Source organism: Lepisosteus oculatus, chromosome 13 (assembly GCF_040954835.1).
Source record: "Lepisosteus oculatus isolate fLepOcu1 chromosome 13, fLepOcu1.hap2, whole genome shotgun sequence".
Taxonomy (NCBI): Eukaryota; Metazoa; Chordata; class Actinopteri; order Semionotiformes; family Lepisosteidae; genus Lepisosteus; species Lepisosteus oculatus.
Window position 1 is genome coordinate 23,870,392 of NC_090708.1, and position 13,686 is coordinate 23,884,077.

Genomic DNA, 13,686 nt, shown 5'->3' on the forward strand with positions numbered 1-13,686 from the left:
GATATTTCTTTTCTGATTTAAGTTTGATACAAATGAAAACAAACTCAGTTTTGGTTAGCTTTTTATATGTACATGACTGGGATTTGCTGGGTCACCCAGTTGTGCTAAAAAATAACAGAAAAGCAAACAGCAGCCAGCACTCAGAAGGAAGCAAGAATCTACCTAAAATGAAAGAGAAATGAAGTGTCAAAAGACCTGAATGGAGCAGGGAATTTCCCTTTAATCCCTGATTTCCATCCTGTTCTTCACCACTTGAGCCTCAAAAATCAACATTACTTCCGTATTGGCAAATCAATAAGTAGCCATATCACCCTGCAACTCACATCTGGCAGCCCACTGAAGCTAAGCAGGTGTGAGCCTGGTCAGTACCTGGATGGGAGACCTCCTGGGAAAAACTAAGGTTGCTGCTGGAAGAGGTGTTAGTGGGGCCAACAGGGGGCGCTCACCCTGTGGTCCATGTGGGTCCTAATGCCCCAGTATAGTGATGGGGACACTATACTGTGAACAGGCGCCGTCCCTCGGATGAGACGTAAAACCGAGGTCCTGACTATCTGTGGTCATTAAAAATCCCAGGGCGTTTCTCGAAAAGAGTAGGGGTGTAACCCTGGCGTCCTGGCCAAATTTCCCATTGGCCCTTACCAATCATGGCCTCCTAATAATCCCCATCTATGAATTGGTTTCATTACTCTGCTCTCCTCCCCACTGATAGCTGATGTGTGGTGAACGTTCTGGCGCACTATGGCTACTGTCACATCATCCAGGTGGGGCTGCACATTGGTGGTGGTGGAGGGGATCCCCATTACCTGTAAAGCGCTTTGAGTGGAGTGTCCAGAACAGCGCTATATAAGTGTAAGCAATTATTAATAATTATTATTAATTATTAAATCATCAATTTACAGATAGATTTACTGCCTGTTGCTTGCAAGGACAGGTTCAGCTACTATGTGACCCTAAATTGGATGAAGAGGTCAGAAATTGAATGAATGGGAACATACTGTATGCTGCATATTCCGGATTTTGCCATATGAATTCAGGCTAAATGAACCTAAGCTTTATAATATTCTAGTATTATCTGTCAAATGACAGTTCTGAAGACAGCAACTCTGTTATCTGATTTAACCAACTCGGTGCTTCAGTGCGAAACAAACCCTGATCAATATCCCTGATTAGAATGGTGAAACAGATCCTGAAAGAAATCTGTTTTTCATTTTGCCGGTCTGTTTCTTGTGTGCCCTGACAGAGCCCGGAGCAGGGAGCATCTACATCCGTCTATGCGGCCGCCTCTCCAGAGCTGGAGGGGGTGGGGGGCTGTTACCTGTACAACGGGCAAAGGACGAAATCGGCAGACGCCTCCTACGACGAGGAGCTCCAGAGACGGCTGTGGAGGCTGAGCTGCAGCTATGTGGGGATTCAGGAGGAGGGCCAGTGCAGCCTGTCGAGCCGGCAGCTGACGTCAGAAGTGCTTTAGGCTGGCCTTCCTCCTGGTGTCGGTGCACAGCACCGAGATGTCTGCCTTCCTCCGCAGAAGAAACGCACTCATTTACCACCATCAGTAGCCCAATAAACAGGAGCAGGCAGTGAAATGCGTAATAACTACATTCAAAAAGGCACGCAACATATCAACCTTTGTGAGTTGGAGGTAACGTACTGTAAATAAACACGTTCAGCGTCATTTCTTAAGCTGCTGCGATCTAGAGTCTTCTAAATATTGAATAATGAATTTTGCTGACTCTGCCGTAACATTGCACTGACACACATCAAAGAGCCCACCAGGAACAGCTGGGTGGTCATACAGTATGTAGGATTTCATGGTAGTGTGTTTGCAGTATTTGGGTAGAGGCTTAAAGAGTAATGATTTTCCCTTCACTGTTAGGCTCTTGCCTTTTGACTTTTCCTTTGTTCTAAACTAAGTTACAGAACTAGATTTCTGTTACCCTTAAGCTATGAGAGACCATGCAATGAAAAACAACAGTTTAGCTCTCTACAGTTAAAAGCAGAAAAGCAAGAAAGGACTGTCATGCTTCTTAAAACGTGATTCTTTTCCTTGTAACACTGTGACCATGCAGTACGTAGATATGATCTTCCTCGCAGTGAGCTCCTGGGAAGCCCCTAGGTGTCTTGTCGACTCTTCTGCAAATCCTGTGATATACGAGATTTCATTAGTACCATGTGAGATTACAGTTATTACTGATATTTGTTAATCCATTATTAATGTGTTTGTAAAATCTTGTCTGCTCCTTCATAGGATCCCGGCATCTTGTTACGTCAGTCAGTTTTTAAAATTGCTTCAGGAATTTAAGAAACTATGTGGTTAACCTGTGTGTTAAGTTACTAGCACATTTTTTACTGCTGTCTCATTAAGATGCTGTCATGCTTTACATTTACACCTACAAAGCCTGAGTGTATAATAATAATAATTGTAACTCAGAAATGCTGCATGGATCACTTATTAAAAATATTTATACACTGAGCATCAAAAAGAACGTATCACTTGTGGAACATCCCTAACTCTGCTCCAGTCCCTGAGGAAAATTAAAGGCCCAGGTGTTCCCAGGTTTTCTTATAAAGACAATGCAAAATCTAAAACACAAAGCAAAAGTCTTCCACATACTATATAAGGATTTAACAAAAACACAGTACTTTTGTATCAGCTTAACTCTTACTATTACATCTACACACTTCAGCTGAGCTTGGGAAAACACTTGTCTCTTTCCTGTGAGATACAGTACTACACCCTTATATACAAAATTAAACCCGTGTGAGAATATCCATATTCCAAAATAATTATCGAAACAGTCTTGCAAAACAGATTAACCTCATTACGCTGAGGTGAACTGTGTACAAAGCCATCTTTTGAGGTTGTTTTGGTGACCTCTAGTGTCACACCTACGGTCACTACAGACATTTCAGGGGCCAACTTGCCACACATTTTTACACGTTTTTGAAAATAGTATACAATTGTTTTTCATTGTTGTTTTTTTTGCTGTAATTTTGATTAATTTATCATCCATGACTCTCTCATGTTGCAGTTGAATGAAGTCAGCTTTTCTATAAGCAATTAATCAGTTAAGGGGGTGATTTAACCCATTGGATGCCAAGTCTGGCGAAAATCAAGAAAGAACCCTACAGAAAGCATCGTATATGCCGTGCTTATGAAGAGAACATTTGTATTTTCCATATTTTCAATCAAGCGCTGTGTAACAACGATCTAAGGTTTAATGTTAACTGCCCTGATTTTGATGCAGACAAGCAGAACCATAGGTTGAATACACAGAGCAATAAATGGGGATCAGTATGATATCCTGGACAGGAAGGCCTAGCTGCTAAAGAACACCACCTGTAGTGATTAAGGGTGACCTGACCACATTCACTAGCACTGTGCTGATTGAGTCCTGGTATCTCACTTTCCACCCTTCCTGTTGACTCATCCTGGCACAACACCACATCCTCATGCTGCTCCTGTAACTAAATGGAGTGAATGTGGATGTTGGGTTGAACCACCATTAAGCACCAGTGAGATGAGTTTGTGGCAGCAAGGGCTCAGACACCAGTGAACAGGTACTTGCTTGTCCAAACTCTATGAGAGGAATTGGACCGAAACCCACAAGATAGCATCCGGAACATGGTGCATATTATGCATCACAGATGGACAGCTTGATATGCTTCTGTCAGTGGCCATACACTCTATTAGTCTGTGAATTCCACAATAAGCCTCTTGATCATCACTGTTGTTGTCTAATGATAATCAGCGTAATACATTTCCTACACCATGCATGTTCAAATAAACTGCCTGTGAAACTGCTATAAAAAAGCTCTCTTTATGAATTAATTACAGTTATAAATGATACGTTTCTTTTGATGCTGAGTATATAACAAATGTTCTGATTTGAACTTAAATAGGAAACTCAATTTAAATTATATTCCATTACATGTTAAGAGTATCATTTTCTATCAAAGAGTCATATAAAACATGCTGTACAAAACAAACATAAGTTTAATAGCATTGCCACCTGCTTGTTTATGTCCTTGAACCAGGTGTTTCATTTATAGTGAGAAAGTGCTCCTTCATCTCCTGCATACGACAGTTTAGGTAGAAATTGCATTTGACATTTAAGCTCTTTCAGCAATACTAAAATACTACACTCAAACAACCAAACACCAGTAATGCGAGCTTTGATTCAACATCATGCTCTGTGCCTAAACAATGCAAAAGAAACTGAAAATGATATCTTCACTTTTCAGTATTTTATTTTAGAATGATTTCATATTGTGCTTTTGGAAGAATAAATGAATGGACTACAATGTTATTACTCTCCTGCTTTTAGTTTGGAATAAATGAGACTCATTGTATTACATGGGCTTTTCTATAACATAAATTTCAGGAACTTGTGTTTTGAGTAAAATAAAATCTCAAAATATGTCAGCAGCAACTTTCTTTGATTCAGGACCCTTCCCAGAATTTGGCTGATCAATATTTTACCGAGAATGAAATTAAAGCAAATACTTGGGAAGATTTCAACTTTGAAATCAAGTCCAATGAAAATGCTAACACCAACACAAGGTGGCAGGATTATCTAAATAAACATTTAATTAAGAATAAACAAAAATTGGCATCAAAACAAAAACTGTGTGTGTTGTCAATACCCTAGCTACTGTGAAATTGAATAAATTTGTATGTAAATACAGTGCTTTCATTATGAATTATAAAATCGATCCCTGAATACTAAGTTACAGAATGAAATGAAATTGAATGTTTCCAGGTTGCAGTGATAGTTTTCAAGCAAGAAAGAGTAGAGGTTGCTTGTGGCTGACATATTGACCTTGAGCTTCTTAATGATGATGTAGCTTATTATAAAATTATGAAAGGACATCATGCAGAGAGTCTATCTAGTGTTCTTCTAAATCTAAATAAAAGAAAAATGTCATAAGCCACATTAAACTAAATATTTAAGCTTCCATCTTTAACACCAAAGTAAATAACAGGGGGTGTATCACTACTCACACTTGATATGTTTCATTGTATTTCATTTTTCAAAGTTATTCTGAAACATTAATTAAATGATTAACCAGTATGCTCCATAGCAAAACATGTAACTGGTAAATGTAATGTCATTTAAAAGAAGCACATCATATCTGAAATCTGCTGATAAAAACTGGGAAATTGTTTTGTCATGGAGTACTAGTTCTTGGTCAGGTGGGGACAGTGCTTCTGCCCTTGAGAAAGGTGCTTTTTCCTTTCTAGGCATGTGTAAGTGACATAATCTATACACATTTCATATCCATGGTGAAAGTGCAAGTATGTTTGTCATAAAGAACGGATACATGCCTTATATTCACTTTACATACAACGATACTGTTAAATTTTTCCTTTCATCTAATTATTTTCCAAATGACTGAATGTTTTCAGCAATGATCTAGTTTCTCAGCTATTTCCGATGGCTTATCAACTTGAGAAATTTCAGTGTTGCGCCAGTAAACTCATGGCCTGTGCTATCATAGTTGCTGTTAAATGAATCTTAGTACTTGATAAGTGATCAGATTAATCTGTTCAAATATCTTCAACAAACGATGTTTATCTCTTATGAAAAGAATACACATATTCTATTGTAATACTCCAAATACTCCGAATACAGCTAATGTTCACAGCAACTTACATGCTATAAACTAAAGTCACATTGTATTTCAATATTATGATGATCACTGTGATATCTGACTTTTGCAAGTAATCCTTTTTATGGAATAATGCTTGTGTGTGGCTGGTAACATCCGCTCAACCTTCTTTTTAAAGTAAAAAATCTTAATGGATGTATAAAATTAAAACCACTCAAAGGTATGTTAATATGATAAAAATAGCATACTGTAATTTGCGTCACACTTATTCAGATATTTTCTTATTTTATGAACTGTTTGCAACTTACTTTGTTTAAAGGAATTCTGTTGTTAGACTGGCATACTATATGGATTTCTATTCATAGTCTTAATTGGCCTTGAAAGAAACTAATTGCAGCATTACAAAAATAAATGAAATGAGTAAAACATTATTTCTAAAAGCACAAAATGATACTTTTAGTATCACAACCAGTAAGAGATCATAGCATGTTCCCTGATTAATTCAACTTTTTGTCTTCAAAACAAGAAGTAAAATTGTATAAAAGAATGTGTGAGAAACTTTATCAAATACATTCATTACTCTAATTATTTCAATGTTTTAGTTCAGAACTCTTAACTGGAGTGAACCTTGTCTTCAGTTCACAAAGAATTGGAATTACCCACAAGGAATAGGCCAACCATTGTTTTTTTACTCAAGATTCATTTGTAAAGTTATGTTCATAGCAGTCGCAGCTTCTTCTGTATGATAATATTTTAAAAATATTTTTAAGCATTTCACTCATAGAATGCATACATCTATATTGTCTGTTGTCAGTGCATGCAAATGACAAATACAGTATGATTTCCTGACCATTGTGGGTGAGGGTGGCATGGGGTGTGCTCTGTTGCTGAGCCCAGAGACATGACAGCTCCTTCACTGTGAATTTGATAGAGCAGCTGTATTAGTATTCCAGGAGTGATACTTCTGAGTTTCCCCATCATACAGCAGGAGAAACTGTTGCGCCTGGATATGCCACAGGGAACGGCTTCATAATTGAAATTCCGTGCTTGTGTAGTTGAATTGAGCAGGCAAGCTCCTTGCAATAGCCAGTTCATTTTTTTACTGTCACAGGTTAAATAATGCTGGTTTTAGATTGATTGTTCTCAAAAAAGATTTAGCACTACTTAAGTCTTTTTTTCAGAATACCAACAAGCTTTGAATTGCCTTCAGCCTGGACACTGGTTATTGACAGTGGTTTTAAAATCCTGATTTTTGGGGTATACATTCCAATTAACCGTGGGTGTCTGGAATGTCAGTCAATGAGTAATATCAAGATTGGTGACATGAATAACATTGATTTTAACCAGCATAACGGAGTAACACTGACTATAACTGTTGCATCGCATCTAGTAAATCTGTATCATATAACAGATTTAATTTCACTACACCACCAACAACTAAGTGTTGGTGCGATCTAGCTACAGTATAAACTTCTTATTTCTTGCTAGTTAAAAGCCCCCGTGTTATTGTAACAACATCAAAATGCTGATTTTGCTTTTGTTGGTGTCTCATTATCAGTAAGAGATTGTGCCAGCAATTACAGTTTAGTTGTCTCCATCTCAAACCATGTAAGGCTGTGCATTATCTTTTAAAAACCTAAATTTACTGTGTATCTGAGAGTGTGGGTTTATTTGCATTTTAGCTAGAAACAAATGTTTAAAAACCTGAGACTGTAGTCACGAGGTGGCAATGAATGTGGCCCGTAACTACTGTATAGTCCTCTTTCATAAGTTGTTTGGATATCTATATAGACATGCTCATGTACTGTAGCATGTATAGATACTGTACAGTACAGTATACACATGCTTAGCCTCAATAAGGAGAAATGTTGGTGCAGGTTATTGGGATACCATTGCTTCTGTAAAAAAATCAGATTTGAGTACCCTGGTAACTACCAGTCAGGCTGACATCAGAACCTTACAGTAAAGCACTTGGGAAAACATTTTGCCTGAGGGCCTAAATGCTGAATTTTGCATGAAGTGTTCTTCTCCTCCATCATGAGTTCAAACAAATAGGTTTTCTTATTTTGTCATTTTGAAGTATGTTTTGATAACTCAAGGGGTCTTTGTGTCATGGCACTGTACACATTGTCCAGGTTATGATGGCTGCATAACATAATGAGAAAGGACATTAGCCATCAGACTTTTCTTGCCAGGGGTGGCTATACTCCAGTTGTTAATCTAACGAAAAAGTTTACTGATCTGAATAAGGGTACAAGCCTAGGAGAGCTTACCTTAAGTGGTTATGCAAGATCACAGCCAGACCTAAGGAGTCTAGATGTGGTGGGCTAGACTTTGTTGAACTCCTGATGCCTTTAGAGACATGGTTTCATACACACAGCAGTATCATTTGTGTTCATGCATAATTTATATTCCAAAAATTGCTATTTCGAGTGCACTATTAGATGTGCAAAGCGTGGCATAATAATCACATTCTAATTCCTCATTTAAAAAAAATTGCAAAAGCCACCCAGTTTTGCATTACTCAAAAACAGGCAGGCTGTAAAATCCCATGCATTTGTAAAACCATTTATTTGCAATGAATTTCTATAAATGGCTCAGAACAAAGAAAAAATTCAGATTCACCTGCTGTTAGTTTGATTGTCGCATTGTAATTTTTTGGTCTCTTTTTTAATCTATGAGTACTGTTTCCAGTTAGCATGAGACTAGCTCTGCTGTTGTCCAGTGTTGTTCAGGCTTTTTATTCAGGCAGTTTTATTTCACAATTCACAGATACATATAATTTAACCTTGCAATTGAGTATAACAGCACTAGATGAACCCCATATACTGTACAGCAGTGTCCAGAATATTTTTTGCTTCTTTTTCATGTAAAGATGTTCAGCATATACACCAGTTTCTGTAAATCAGTTTTGTCTCCAGATAGGTTGTGCCTCTGCTCTATTCCTGTTCCCCCGTGACATGGTATGCAAAATCTCCGTTTTAACATAAGATACCCTAGTGTAAAAGCTCAGAAATTAAAATAACATATTACAACCTATTTGGAAAACAGGTGTCTTCATAACCCAAGAATACAGTTAAAAAAAGGAGACCTGTCACAGAGAGTTGCCTGATTTACAAAATAATGTGCAGATTTTTGCTGTTGCCCCCTATCTGGGTTTTCTTTTCAATTAAAATCTGAAGGATATACAATTAACACCCCTTTGCACACCCCTGTGAGTCTCGGGCTCTGTGATAAAGATCACCACTAGGGTAGATGTGCAATTTGTATACAAACGAGAACTAATAATTATTTTTAACTATTATTTGTCATTTAGTATAAATATTTTATTTTCATTTTCTATGTCTTCTATATTTTGGAAAATACATCATGTCAGCACTTTAACCAACAATTTTAATTTTTAAATTTTGAGAGAGTATTTTAAATAAAAGCAAGATATTTAGAAAGACCAAAGTTTGGCACTGTGAGAACTTTAACTTCAGATGCAAAAATATTTAATAAGTTGATAATGAGTGACTGATATTAGTGACTGTGTGTGTGTCTCAGTGTTTTTTGTTATCATATGTTAATTACTAAGTAACATCACTGGAAAAAGGACCATTCCAGTTTTCTACATGATGAGTTCAGTAATTGTAATCATGTAAACTTAGGTTTCACAGTTTCTGTAATTTAGAGTGCAACAATGTCGCTTGCTCATCATAAGTAAAAAAAATCATTATTCTTTTGGATAGTGAGTTTTTTGTAAAACTACTCATGCTGATGCAAAAACAAAAAAATACTGTGCTGAGCAGTGTTGTGTTATTGTGTTGCTATTCTTCAGGATTGAAAACCAAGGAAAACTATTTTGCATTTGAAGGAAGAGGTCTGTTGTTTGATATACTCAGTGTCTCACCACTTGAAACAAGCATCAGTTTGTCTGGGTAGATCTCTGTATTTTTCCTTGTTCTTTCTGAATGGATTAACCTTTTACCTCCTCGATGTTCCCTGCATACATTTCACATTGAACTTTCAAGTATCACTTGTGAACAAAATAATTAATAATAATTCCTTACACTTATGTGGCGCTTTTCTGGAAAACTCCACTCAAACATTACATTGCATGTAATGGGGACTCCCCTCCACCACCACCAATGTGCAGTACCCACCTTCATGATGCAACAGCAGCCAGAGTGCACCAGTCTGCTCACCACACAGCAGGTATCAGTGGGGAGGAGAACAGAGTGATGAAGCCAATTCATAGATAGGGGTTATTAGGAGGTCATGATTGGTAAAGGCTATTTTACAACGATTTAAATCAGAAAGAAATTTAACAAATACATTTGGGTGACTTGACTGCTGTCAGGACATGGTTGAGCCCTACTGTCTGAGCACTTCTGAGCACGCCTGCAGACGTGATATGGTGAGTCACAACATAACAAAGTGCAGTGATTCTGAACATGGATTTGTGCACTGTTTTTTTTTAAAAAGACAAACAGCACCGAAAAAGTTTTCCCTGTTTTTTTGTCACGATGTTTGCAAGTGCAGTAACAGCTGGACATCACCATGTCCATGTAGCTGTACATCTGTTCTACCTTTGACGCCATCTTAATAGATACACCAGCATTTTTCACATTAGATTAATTCATCAGAAATTATTTTTAATTAGCATTTGTTGTTAATATATTAGTCTGGTTACATAACCAAAATCTGTTGTGTTTTAATGCCTCCCAGTGCAGTATTAGATTCTTACACCCTGTTTGGAAACACCGCAGAGCTGAGCCCAACTTCCTGTTCACTGCTAATGCTTTGCAGGATAGTTTGGAAAATTTGTACAGCAATAAGTGAACTGGAAAATACCACTGTTATTTTCACAGGGAGGTGAAAGGTGATCTTCATGAGCTGTGAACGTCACATTCGTTATTTAATAAATGAAAGTTATATCAAATACCCATGTCTATATATTTATATGCAGTATCTGTGCTATTAGTGGCATATCTGTTGTTTGTAATAGACGCACATCTATGTTTTTGAATTTCAAACTGCTGCACCAAGCCAGGTATCTACTGTTTCTCCTTTAGTGGTTCTGTGTTTGTAAACGGTCAATGTACTGTACATCCATCATATTATACCGTACCTGTACAGAGGAACTGGATACAGCGGTCTTTAACTGAAGAGACTCCGATCTGAGATGCTGAAAGATTACCTCCCCTGTTCTTGTACATGTGGTCTCTGCTGGTTCCTTTCACTGTGGTGGAGTTGTAACAATAATTATTTCTCTCATTTACCGAAGCCCTTTATCCTCAGTTTCTTACAGTTCACTGTATCAAATGTTATTGTAACTGTCAATGGATGAGTGTTGTACTTGTGAAAAATCGTTTGGGATGGGGCAGTGTGGGGATGTGCCAAAAAAAAGCTATGTGAAAGAGTTTCAGAATTTTAGGGTGATAAACCACTTTTTGGTAAACTGCTGTGTTCGTGTGGTATTTTTTTCAATAGTAGTCACAAACACCATAAATTAAGGATAAGCTTTGTGTGCCTTTTCTTAAAACATGAAGCTATACTTCTCACTTTGTCTTTTACTTTTTGTGGTTTGGTTAGGGCATTTTGTTGGAACTGAACAAAAAAAAAACTTAAATTAGAGATATACAGAGGAATGATCTAATCGTTACTACAGTGACTAATGAATAAAATTGCTATCCACTAGCTAGAATGACTAACCAATTTCTTTGGTTTTGTAAGCAAGTTAAAAATGCATTGTTATTATGGTAAGAAAGCAGGATCTATGGTCTATTGACCTGTTTTAGTACAATCATCTATATTATTCAATAGGCCAGGAACTGTGTAGTTTTTTTACAATTAATAGAATATTTCATATTACGAGATAATTTATCTTCCTAATTAGGCGATCAACACCCAGCTTAATGTGAGTTCTGGCACCATTAACTTTCAAGAAACAGTAATCTTGAACGTCTAACTTAATTTATTAATTGGTAATCAAAGTAGCTTCTTTAAAAAAAATGTTGTATAACTTTTATTGAATGATTTGAAAATAGGGACCTTTCGTATAGTATATCCTTCTTATTATTAACACCTAAATGTAGGAATAAAATAGTACCCACTACATATTCAACACCACAATAATTAACTGGGGATTATCATCACACTTGCTGACCATCTTGCAGAACTTGGGCATTGTGCTCAGAATCTGCTAAAAGTCTACTGACAGCCAGAAGGATGTCTGTCAAATTAGGAACATTGCTGTTCGTGCTTGGCTTTCTTTATAGCCTGTCTTCCAAACAGCATTCAAGACTGCCAGGCTACAGCCACAGGACAGAATTCCTGTTTTATAATGTATCATCAAATATGCCCACCTAATTTCTCCAGGTCTTATCACTGCTCTAGTAATAACACGTCTCCCTCCAGGGTCACAAGGAACAGAAACTGTGTGACAGGGCAGAACTATTCTTTAATATTTTAAACAAGGGTGATAACACAAAAACCAAAACAGCATGTGGTCTAAAGAAGGATGAAAGGTATAATTTGGGAAAGTCTATAAAATTAGACATCCATTGCTACTACTGTTTTGCTACAGTACAGTAAATTACGGTTTACAATCACAGCCCTTTTTCAGTCACTCTAAATTAAAATGTTCCCAGTAGGTGCCCAGTAAGCAACGGTACAGTACAATGACTGTGCCAAACTAGGTGACTCTCTTGTTAATAACCCTGTTTACCCTGTGACTAATGGTGGCAGTCCAGTCATGGGCCTGAGAGCAAGACTACAAGCCTTGCCTCTTCTACAGACCTCCAGTGCTCTAAGTCAAGGGGACAGTGACTCAGAGCCATTGCCTGACAAAACAAGGCTTAAAGAGATAAAAAAAATATTTTGAGGTGAATTGTTAGTGTCTAAGTGTATGTAATTTTCCTTTGACTACCTTTAGGTTAAATATTTCCACACAATAGAAGATGTTCAGCCAGTTGAAATAATATCGCATGTGCAACAGCTGCTGGTACTATATGTGTAGCAGCAGAGGACTAAACGCAACTATTAAAGTAATTTAAAACGATGTGGTCTGTTGGAGAGCTCCAGCAAGTCCTGTTCTTTTTTTCTTCTACTTTGTGCATGTTCTGATTCAAGAAAATTGCCACTTAGAACACTTACAGCACGTGCAAGGAACAATCATGGAAGTACAATGAGATAAACTTAATAAAATTCATAAAATTGGACTAAGCCTGGCACAAACTGGAAGAGCAATGAAAATTATTTTATTATTTTAACATTACAAACATTAGCGCAGGGCAGTGTTAGAGTAAAGGATGAAGCTGGAATTTGAGATTGCATGTGCGGTCCGAACAAAGGTTCGGCAGGCACCAGTGCTGATTTCTGTGGGTCTACAGCTGACGAGTGAGGCTCTGGAAGTGAAAGATTGGTGGGAGAGTTTACAGAAAGCCTGGTGTATGAGAAGACAAGAGGTTGTGTGGGGAGACAGAGGAGACGTAAACCAGGCAGGAGCAGAGTGGTAAATGAGAACTAGGGTTTTAAATCAGATGCATGCAGATCCACATAACAATGACATCCAATATTATAGGGACTGGAAGAGCCTCAGAAAAGACAAGGAGTGTAGCAGGATTCAGCATGCTTTGGAGTAGGCAGATGAGACTGGCAGGGAACTCATCCAGGAGTGAGTTACAGTAGTCTAGCCAGGAAAGTATCAAGGCCCGGACAAAGGACTTGTGTAGAATAGCAGTTAAGGAATTGGACAGATTCTATGGGCAAACGAGTGGTGAAGGAGTCAAGAGGGAAAATCTGGAATGGCTGTCTGAAGGAGAAGAAGAGAAAGTGGAAAAAAGAGGCCAGACTTTGAGAGGGTGAGTTGAGGATGATAGGAATACTTCCAGCAGGAGATGACTGTGAGACGAGCAGATAAGAAGGAGACAAGAGTGTCAGTGGGATGGAAAGATAGACTGGGGCAGCAGCCAGGAAGACAGTCAGGAATGCAAGTGGCAGGTTTATGACACTGAAGCCCTTGGTCAGAGAGGGGGGCCAAGGAGAAAAGGGGGGAGATTCCATTACAGATGTCAGAGAAGGTGGGAAGAG

The 13,686-nt window shown here is 37.9% G+C and overlaps 1 protein-coding gene across 2 annotated transcripts in view; it reads left to right on the plus strand.

The window, feature by feature from the left end:
• Positions 1 to 11,053, plus strand: part of LOC102687911 (dehydrogenase/reductase (SDR family) X-linked) — an 80,180-nt gene extending 69,127 nt beyond the window's left edge. For both annotated transcript variants that reach the window (XM_006638016.3, XM_069197236.1), the window contains one exon: positions 1,241 to 11,053. In XM_006638016.3, coding sequence (XP_006638079.2) covers positions 1,241 to 1,468 — 228 coding nt within the window. In that variant the 3' untranslated portion in view covers positions 1,469 to 11,053. The remainder of the gene's footprint in view (positions 1 to 1,240) is intronic.
• The last annotated feature ends 2,633 nt before the right edge of the window (positions 11,054 to 13,686 follow it).